At 44.9% G+C, this 11126-nt stretch overlaps 1 protein-coding gene across 2 annotated transcripts in view; it reads left to right on the plus strand.

The window, feature by feature from the left end:
• Positions 1 to 7793, plus strand: part of LCLAT1 (lysocardiolipin acyltransferase 1) — a 56070-nt gene extending 48277 nt beyond the window's left edge. For both annotated transcript variants that reach the window (XM_072139979.1, XM_072139978.1), the window contains exon 6: positions 1543 to 7793. In XM_072139979.1, coding sequence (XP_071996080.1) covers positions 1543 to 2042 — 500 coding nt within the window. In that variant the 3' untranslated portion in view covers positions 2043 to 7793. The remainder of the gene's footprint in view (positions 1 to 1542) is intronic.
• Positions 7794 to 11126: the final 3333 nt, after the last annotated feature.

An 11126-nucleotide genomic window follows, 5' to 3' on the forward strand; every position in this document is an offset into this window, starting at 1 on the left:
GTAAATGCAATGTATAAGTGGTGGGGGGGGGCGGCGGGCGCGCACCTGCTATAAATAGCCCCGAAACCGGAGACAGACAAAGGCAGCAGCAGATTGTGCCAGCCAAGACGTAACGTCCTTATATCACACTGTAACGACAGCACAGCCGCTCCACAGCGCCTAGAGCCTTATTATAGCCACTACAGCGGTGTATCCAAGCTATTGGGGATACTGTCTGATGGGTCATGTATCTAAACTAGTTGTGTGTGATACTATCCAAGAGTAATACTGGATTCCAAAACACTGTATCCAGGGATATCCTGGGTGATACTGTCCGCTAAAGGGCTTATCCGAGTTTAAGAAACAACTTGGGGCCGGGCAAAAATATAAATGTGTACTTACCTGCTCCGGCGCTGCTGATGTCCCGCGCACAGGGAGCTTCAGGCCGGCCCTATCTTTCACCATTGTAGGGCGCTGGGAGATGGCATTGGACGTCCGGAAGCTCCTTGTGCTCCCCTGTAGACAAACCGGGGAACAGATCAGACGGACCACAGCGCAGGACATTGGCAGCGTGGGAGGAGGTAAGTACACATTTATTTTTTTTAAATAGCCTGCCCCAACCCTAAATTATTTCTTAGACTCGGCTAACCCCTTTAAGCCTGTTCATACTGCAGGCTATATGATCAACTAAGTCTGCAGAGCTGTGTATATAATATCTAGCATCTTCTCATCTGACATGCGATACTGTCTGTTGTGCTTTGTATCTAAGCCTAGCGCGTGTAGCCTTTCCCATAGTCCTGTATGAGCAGCGGTCCTGTATGATGTATGGCATCACCAATCCTGGGTGACTCCGCTCATTATAAAGCTCGGAGATGCCGCAGGATAAATTGTTCCCCGTCCATCATCCGGTCCGAGGGTCGGAGCCTCCTCCATCCTGCAGATGCTGGAGCCCGTCGTATCTGCTCCCTCATTCAATGAATCTGTCCATCCAAGCAGAACGGCGGGTAGGAGTAATGTCCCTGCCAGCACAGCGGGCACAGCTGGCACACGCCACAGAGAAATAATGACTACATGACACAAAATCCATCCTACTCTAAGCAGAGAGATGGAGCGGGCCACCGGTTACCAGTCCATGCAGGTCCAATCCAACTTGTAATCCTACAGTGAGGAAGGTAAAGAATAAACCCATTGGCCCTTTTCTTACAACCACAAATACTTAGGAGCATCTTCCCCCATCTCCAGGGATCTCATGGTTCCTCTCTCCGAATTCCTTAAGGTACACAGACCATTTCCCGAATATCCTGCTCTAGGATTGGATGTACGGTGGTTGTAGAGTCCAACACTTGGAAACAAGTAAAAATAATTCTTCACAACAATCGTGTACTCTACCAGAGGAGTTAAAGGAATAAATTGGGTGTAACCGTTCCTCCATATCAGTAGGCTAGCCTAGTCTAACATAGCCATAGCCCATAGTCACGGGACGAGGAGACTTGGATGGGTTCAGGGCTTTTGATCTTCTATTGGGTTGTCCATTTAACTTTACATTTTTCTCCTCTCCTTCAGGCAACAACCTTGATGCCATCCATGATATAACCGTGGCCTACCCTCACAACATTCCTCAAACCGAGAAACACATCCTCATGGGCAACTTCCCCAAGGAGATCCACTTCCATGTCCGTAGGTATCCGGTCAGTAGCCTGCCCACCTCGAAGGAGGACCTCCAGCTGTGGTGCCAGGAACGCTGGAAGGAGAAGGAGGAGCGGCTGCGCACCTTCTACGAAGGAGAGAGATACTTTGACGTCACAAGGCGAAGCCGTATCCCTCCTTGCAAATCAGAACTCAGGGTGCACTTGATAAAGTTTGCTTCGTTGTTGTACTGGACAACCCTTATCGTTGTGTGCTTTTACCTCATCTACCTGTACAGCATCGTACGGTGGTACACCCTGATCATGATAGTCATCTTTGTCCTTCAGGAAAAGTATTTCGGGGGACTTGAGCTCATCGAGCTGTCATGCCACCGATATCACACCAACCGGCAAGCCACAGCGGGCAAAGTGAATTAATACAGGGCCTCCAATTTTGTATCCGCCATGTTGTGCTTGTGAGGAAGCTTACCCAAGGGTCTCAAAGTTTGGCATCCGTACTTTGCCAGCTCTTGGACAGCACCCGATTGCCCACACTTCATAAGGACCTGGGATAACCTGCAGTTACCAATACTTCAAGTGCCCACCAAACATGAGTGAGAGCAAGTCTTCTTCAGAAGTGGTCAAAAACGTAGGAAACTTTGACATCCCTGAGGATTTCTAGATGCTTTATGGAAACAGTTGTTCTAGAAAGAACTAGTCATAGAAGGTTCTTAAAGGGAAACTCTCACAGACATTGACCTAACAAAACACTAGCAGTATGTTGTCAAGCAGCTGACACTCCTTCCAGATCACGTCTCTTTCATGACCCAGTGTGGTGGCTTCATCCAAAAAAAATCTACTTTTGAATTGAGATGTGAATCGGTTGTATAAAGTCAAGGAGGCGGAGATTTTTACACTGAAGTCAAGCTCTCTCTTCCTCAGAAAGTTCCCTTTACTAGCAGATCTCTGTGATTACTATGGTAGAGGAGGAGTTCAGAGGTCCCCCAATGTCCTCCCATGGATCATGGAAGAAACAAAAACTAGATGGTGTTACTCGACAATATTCTGGTAGTGGTTTATAACGTCAATTTCTGATGACAGGTTCTCTCTAATCATCTCAAAGTAACTTGGCACTTGTGGAAGCCCTAAGGCCATATCTTTCTATCTTTCTGGGAATAGTACAGGGTCCATTAGTTTGGATCTATCCAATGAAAGACACATCTTTGAGGATTTATTAACGAGTCCCTAGGCCACTACTTACCGACAACAGTCTGGGGTAGGCGGGTTCAGTGAGTTTGGACCTGGGCATTGAAATTAAGTACTAATCCTTGAAAGATCCAATCTATTGAGGATCTTCCAGACTTCTCAAATGTTTGACCAGTGTCAAAGCGATTTGGGCTCTCTTAGGGAACATCAAGGCCACTTCTTTCCGGATATGGTCTGGGGTCCACAAATAGGAACCTATGATGGAAGATGATGGAAGATGGAATTCCTTTACTCATATTTCCAGATATCTAAACTATCGTCTTTGGAAAAAGAAAACATTTTACCGATATTTATAGGAAAACACAAGTCTATTATGACAAGTCAGCCATACTGTATCACTGAATGTATTCGAGGGTTGATCTGTTGTCCCACAAAATACCCAAGATATTATATTATCTGTTGAGTAGACAATCGGATGATTTCCTTATACTGTATCTGTGTGTGTGTGTGCGTGTGTTTTATTTTTATGTGCTCTTTTTTTTTTTTTTTTTGTTTTTCTTAAAATCGTGCTTGAAGGAATATCCACCATTGTGCGCATAGACGTTTATATTTCTGTTTCTTTTGGATGTTCAGCAGAGATTTGTCAATCACATTTTGAGCAAAAATTTTGAATTTTTTTCTTGTCCCCAGTCATCCCCGTTGTAAAAGATACGCCAAGAGTGACAATCCCTTGGGGTTGACCACGTCATCACGAGATCCTCTGACCACTCTGCGTCTCTGTTTTAGCTCCAAGTGGGGGACCACCTTCCCTGTTATATCCATAATCCTAGCAGGGCCTACAACTTACCGATTCACGTACTGGTGCGCCATTGTAAAAGCCTCAGGTTTTCGGGTCTGCCCTTTTTATATTCCTTGGTGCATACCTTCCTGTCAGTAGGTCCTATATAGTGAGGAATGCTCTTCGATTCAGAAAAAATATACCTTACCCCTTAGAGGATTTTACAATGAGTTCCTCTTCACAGTCCATAATGTGGTGCTGCCAACCTAGGAACCAGAACCTAGGACTGATGCCTTTTTGAGAAACCTTCTGTGGTAGACCAGCCGATGGCTTATCATCTAATGGAGAAAGGAGAACACGACCTTAAGGGGCCCAGTTTTTTTGTAGACTGGCTGAAACCAAGGTAGTGGTGATGACCTGGAGAAATGGGCCATCATCATCATCATCATGAATGAACCTTTCAAGCTCTAATCTTCAATGAAACAATGGAGACCCACCACTCTGCTCATTCTGCTGACAAGGAACATAGTCGTATAAATACATAGGATCATGCAATTTTTGGTTTTTGAACCATCCAGACTGTTGTTTCCTAAATACATTTTAATCATTTACCGAGGATAAATGGAAATTTTTGATTTTGGAGCTACAGGTCTTCTCTTAGACCTGGCACCTTCAGTTGTCTGGGAATTCGTAACTCTTTACCGTCCAATTTATGGCTCTGGAGTCATTTCTTTTGGGTTTTTCTATTGCCTGTGGAATTAAATTACTTCAATCTTTTGTGATAATCCAGAAATTCTGAAGGTGCAGGACTTAATACAGGATCTTTATCTTGCAAGGTATCAAGACCAGAACCAGAAGACTCCGCAGAGAGGAGCCATTAATGGACCTGATATCTGTGAAGTCTTTCAGTGCATTCAGGGGCTATGTAAATGTCTCCTTGATGTTGCAAGGTCCATTTTAAAGGGTTTATGACACGATGGACAATAATTCCCTAGATCTGGATGATCTTTTGGGGTCCAAAGATCTAACAACCGATAATCAAAACAATGGAAAGGCATGTGTACAGAATTGACTGCAGGTGCTTGTTCTTGATGTCCACTCCATTTACTAAGGAGGTTTAGCTCGTTTACTTGCAATGTGGTCCTTTGAAACACTTTATAAGACCTTTAGGCCCAATTCTTGAGATGTCCCAACTTTACTGGCACAACCCCTCAAATCTATCTTTGAGACAAGGACTCGTCAGATTTTCAGGTCCTCACGTGTGAGAGACCCATAATGTTTCCCTGTAAAAGACAGTCTAATGGGATAAATCCACACTACATGCTCTTTCATGTTCCTAGTTGTCCACTACCTTTTGAAATTTCCAAATTGACGTGGGCACTTGTGTGTTCGCTTCCTTGACGTCCTTCCTTGATAAAGATACCTTGACTGGAGATCAAGATTTCCATCCCACAGATCTATATTACCAAAGTGGTTTGTCCAATTACATTGTTGAAGATTTGTCTGCACCACGACAATAACAATTTGACACATTAGTAGATGATGTAGTGTGAACTTCTCTCCTACTAGTGATATCTGGTTCTTTAACACTTGTCCTATTTTGGCCTCGTTTGGATCTTCTTCTCTGTAGGAATTCAGGAGAACCTCCTCGTATATAAAAACCTTCAGTTTCCAGCAGACTTCCTTCCATCCTCTTGAGGTCCACTCCACAAAAAGAAAGTTGAGGTGGAAAATGATCTTGGATGAGGATGTGATATTTACGATTCCCCTTCCTTGTTATTACAGTTTCTTTTACTCGTGAGACTTCATTGTTTTTGTAAATGACCATCTCTCAGGTCCATAGGAAGGAATAGAAGTTCTGTTTTGGACCCTGACCAGGAAAGTTAACTATAAAGTCCTAAGTGCTTGACCATCCATCACTGCCTTTGTCTAAAAGGTAGCATTATATTTTAGGAAAAGACAACATGAGTCATTTGAGATTCTGAATCTATTGGACAACACCCAGTATTTGTACCAATCCCCAACTTGAGGCAGTTTTTGTGCAGATATTATGTAGACCAATTTTGGTGTCCACCATGTTTGCCCAAAGGAACTAACCAGTTCTTGATTGTAATAAGGATACAATAAAGTGTCCTATTGGATACATACATGCATTCTCTCCAAGTAAATAGAACTCCCAAATTGGAATCCATCTCTAAATGAGTGTCAGACCATCCAAATAATATCTCTAATTGTATGGTATGTAGAAAGTGGTTGGCTTCATGGCCATCCAGAGCTTTTCTTGGACATTTCATTGATTGTGACAGAGTTAACTAGACTCTATAAATAAGATACATACACAAGACAGCGAGATCCTCACATGACCTCTGATGACTCTTGTGATAAGCGGTGAGGAGGTTATCGACAGCTGCTCATCGTCTAGAACCCTAGAACATACACACAAGTCGATCCAGACCACTCATGAATGAAGCTTTTTTTATTTGTGGCCTGTGGGGTCTTAAGCCACTGAGGAAAATATATGGTTTCTGTCTGTTTTGAGCACCATCGACCTATCGAAGATTACCTGTATAGAAATGAGAAATCATTGATTGTGCACTGAGCTATGGCAGGGTGAAATTTTCATGGTCTGGAGATGGTTTATGGTTTTATTCTTAGAACAATCAAATTTATGGTAAACACAGATGTTTTTAATGGTTTAGTGGAACTTGAAGGTTTATCACTTTGTATAAGAAGACCTTAAGACTTTCTACGACTACATGCAGGACAATCCAAAGTCAACCAAGATTTGATTCTCTAGACCGTTGTCTGGTAGATCATGTAATCTATATCACAGTCCAACCATCTTGGATATAGTAAAGAGTGAATTGTCCATGAGGTCTTTTCTTTGACCAGACTCGTGAAAAAGTGGACAGCAAAAACAATCGGCAAACACTGTGTGACACTCGATGAATCCTCACAACCCAACCAGTGCCTCAGCGCCATGTGTGTCATGGTTGGCCCCACCGCTAAACGAAGAAGCAAATGGTGGTCTTCAGACAAAGCGAGTCAAGCAAGTTGTTAGCCATGAATCACTGTTACGTTGGACACCATCATTCACCAAATATTAGCTTTTTGGCCTTGACGGTTACCCTATAGTACCAGCTGTCCGGTGGTCTGGACTAGACCAGACAGCCTGGCTCAACCCACCTGACGGTACACACCCTTAGTAAGATATTGGGTGGCAAGATTTTCAGGAGTGAATGGGGGGAGCTGGAGAAACTTTATTAACTGTGTTGGAACCAGTGGAGTGTGACCTATTATATCATGTAAGAGGTCAACTTTTGCGTAATACCGAAGATTACACTGAGGGCTTATTGCCCTTCCTCAAGGATGGAGCCTAATACAGGTTACCAAGTGTTGTGGTTTGTGGAGGTGGTTGAAGAGGACATTTCACCGTCTTCAGCACCATTTTTGCTTCTTAGGTCCTTCACCAATTTGTTGAGTCAGGATTTTCTCTAGCCCCACGTTTTTGGATTAATTAATGTCAATATTTACTGGCAGATGGGTGGAGCCAGGCTGACCGTAGAGCGAGCCAAGGGTAATGGCGCTGATTGCTGGAAAATTGTTGGGATAATTCCAGCTAAGCAAGAATCGGTGGAAGATGGTGAAAGGTCCTCTGTAAGAGTCAATCTTTGTGGCTTCACCGAAGTGTCAAAGCTTCTGGTCCCAATGTTTATCGGGTTCTCTGCAAGATGATGGGGGAACTCGGATACTTGTTGCCTTCGAAGTTTCCGCTCCGATATCTTACCCTTCTGTCTGTATCCAGGTTTATGTGTAATTGCACTTTATATTCCGCAAATAATCCAAGCCAAACCCTGCCGATAGATATGTACACACCTCCAGCTCTGGTGAGCAGCGTCCATGGTGACACCGTATAGCGCTATATGACACATATATGACACGTATACGAGCGCGCATCTGTCAGGGGAATTTTTTATGGGTTTTATTTTTATGGTTCTGCTTTTAATCACTGTTTTCTGTTTGATATTCTGATCCTCTTTCCTCCTCCCATAATCCTTGTTTCATCCCTTTATCATCCGGCGCAGTCACTTCCTCTGATGTGTTCTCTCATTTCACTTTGTAATCATTTGTGAAGGGATCAAATGTGTTGTAGACCCTTTGAAAAGTGCATTGTTACTGTGTATGAATAAAAGAGATGAAAACTATTTTTTTTTCTCATCTGTGTGGTTAATAATTTGCATAGAATATCAGTAAAATAAATCCATTCTCAAGAGGGTCTAATACATCATCTATAACGCACCCGAACCCTGGAGTTACATCCTGTATTATACTCCAGAGCTGCACTCACTATCTGCTGCTGGTGCAGTCACTGTGTACATACATGACATTACTTATCCTGTACTGATCCTGAGTTACATCCTGTATTATACTCCAGAGCTGCACTCACTATTCTGCTGCTGGTGCAGTCACTGTGTACATACATGACATTACTTATCCTGTACTGATCCTGAGTTACATCCTGTATTATACCCCAGAGCTGCACTCACTATTCTGCTGCTGGTGCAGTCACTGTGTACATACATGACATTACTTATCCTGTACTGATCCTGAGTTACATCCTGTATTATACCCCAGAGCTGCACTCACTATTCTGCTGCTGGTGCAGTCACTGTGTACATACATGACATTACTTATCCTGTACTGATCCTGAGTTACATCCTGTATTATACCCCAGAGCTGCACTCACTATTCTGCTGCTGGTGCAGTCACTGTGTACATACATGACATTACTTATCCTGTACTGATCCTGAGTTACATCCTGTATTATACTCCAGAGCTGCACTCACTATTCTGCTGCTGGTGCAGTCACTGTGTACATACATGACATTACTTATCCTGTACTGATCCTGAGTTACATCCTGTATTATACCCCAGAGCTGCACTCACTGTTCTGCTGCTGGTGCAGTCACTGTGTACATACAGGACATTACTTATCCTGTACTGATCCTGAGTTACATCCTGTATTATACCCCAGAGCTGCACTCACTATTCTGCTGCTGGTGCAGTCACTGTGTACATACATGACATTACTTATCCTGTACTGATCCTGAGTTACATCCTGTATTATACCCCAGAGCTGCACTCACTATTCTGCTGCTGGTGCAGTCACTGTGTACATACATGACATTACTTATCCTGTACTGATCCTGAGTTACATCCTGTAGATCTTTTATTTTATATAAAAGTAAAAAAACATAACAATACAAACAAAACCTAATATACAATATATACAATATCTTACCTGCTGGTCCAGCCCCATTCATACCTTACAATACACCGAAATGATTAAACACCAAATACCACAACCCCCACGCAACCGATTATCACAACCTAAACCAAACCAATAAACAAAGACAAGCCACACCCACAAATAAACATAAATGACTATAAATATACATAAACCCACCCCACACCCTCTAATAACAAACCACCCCACACATTTTTTTTTTTTTTTAAATATATAATAACAAATACACATAACACTACACTAAACTAAATCCCTCGCCCGCACCCTCCCCTTCCCCCCAGACACTGGTCTAACGTCCAAAGTTTGCGTTAAGTAGTCCAGACCAGTGCCCAGGGTCATAGAGTCCAACAGTTCGTAAATCCCATCACCATCACCCCCCTCCCAACCTAACACTATGTCCCAAACCCCACTATATACAATATATACAGTATTTACAACACAACATAAAGAAAACAGAATACAAATAAAATCTCAACAACATCAATCCAAACCACATAAAGCCCAGGTGCAAGCCCAACATCACTACATGCCCAGAACACAAAACAAAAATCTACAGTTCAGCATCAGCCCAACACCAGGAGAGGAGATGACAGACTAAGGGACACTAAAGGAGAACCCCCTCCAAAGGAGAGAGGCCCTCCCCGTGCCCAGCCTCTCATACTCCAGAGAGCGCACCTTCACCAGGTCACCCAGAATGTTCCTAACCACCTCATCCACCGGGAGGATTTTACGCTGCGTCGATACTAAGCACCGTGCGTTCCACGTGTGGTACCTGACCACTAGACTGACTAAGAATAACGTGCAGCGGTCCCGGCCACCCAGGCCTCTGAATGCTCCATAGGCCCACTCCGCATAGGAGAGACCGGCCAACCCGGGCCAATGGATGGAAGCGCCCACCCGGTTGTACACCTCTGTGTTAAAGGGGCACTGAAGCAGGAAGTGGTCCATGCTCTCCAGCAGGCCACCGCACTCCTCCCGGGGACAACCCCTTTCCTCAGAGCTCCTACACTTCAGATTGTCCCTCACACACAGCTTTCCATGGAAGCAGCGCCAAGTCAAGTCCCAAAACTTCAAGGGGATCCTGATGGAATTCAAAAGACCTAAACCCACCCCAAGATCCCGACTTGGGCAATCCCTGAGGGCCAGAGGCTTCTGGAAATGGGTCAACAGAACCCTCTTGTCAAGGAGTTTCCTCGACATGGTCCTGATCTCCCACATTCCCAGACCCCACCGGCGAATCACCTTCAGAACCGGGGTAGCGTAAGCCGGAAGATGCCCATGCGGTGTGCGAAGATCCTTCACTTGCCCTCCTGTCTCCCATTCCTGGAAGAAAGGCCGAAACCATCCCCTGCAGGAGTATACCCACGGAGGAGCCCTCTCTTTCCAGAGGTTTGCTACATTGATCTTAAGAAAGGTATTCACTAGGAATACCACAGGGTTGACCATACACAACCCTCCTTGTCTCCTCGTGCGGTAAGTAACCTCCCTCTTGATTAGGTTCAGCCTATTCCCCCATAACAGCTGGAAGAACAGACTGTAGACCCGAGTCCAGAGGGGTTCTGGCAACATGCACACACTGCCCAGATAAATCAGTAACGGGAGCAGGTAGGTTTTGATCAGATTAACCCTTTCTCTGAGGGTCAAAGACCAACCCTTCCACTGGTCCACCCTCTGAGCGGCGATCTTAAGCCTGCCGTCCCAGTTTTGCATGGGGTAATCCCCCTGGCCAAATTCGATGCCGAGAACTTTGGCAGAGTCCTGGGGCCCTGGAAGAGTGTCCGGGAGATCAAAGCCTGGACCTCCCTCTCCCAGCCAGAGACTCTCACACTTATCCTGGTTGATCTTGGACCCAGAAGCCTCTGAGTAGCGGTCAACCTCTGACATCACCCATTGCGCCTCCCCTCCCGAGGACACGAAAACGGTGACATCATCGGCATACGCTACCACCCTTAGAGTGGCTTCCGGTGCTGCCCGATCCATCCCGACTCCCACCAACGGCCCACGATCAATCCTCCTAAGGAATGGGTCGATCGCGAACACGTACAGTAGTGGGCTCAGAGGACAACCCTGGCGAACACCAGACCCGACCTCAAAAGAGCGGCCAATCCAACCGTTCACAAGCGGGAAACTCTCTGCCCCTGCGTACAAAACTTTCAGCCAATTGACAAACTCCCCCGGCAGGCCATACCTCAGAAGGACAGACCAGAGGTACTCGTGGTTAACCCGGTCA

Source organism: Engystomops pustulosus, chromosome 3, assembly GCF_040894005.1.
Source record: "Engystomops pustulosus chromosome 3, aEngPut4.maternal, whole genome shotgun sequence".
Taxonomy (NCBI): Eukaryota; Metazoa; Chordata; class Amphibia; order Anura; family Leptodactylidae; genus Engystomops; species Engystomops pustulosus.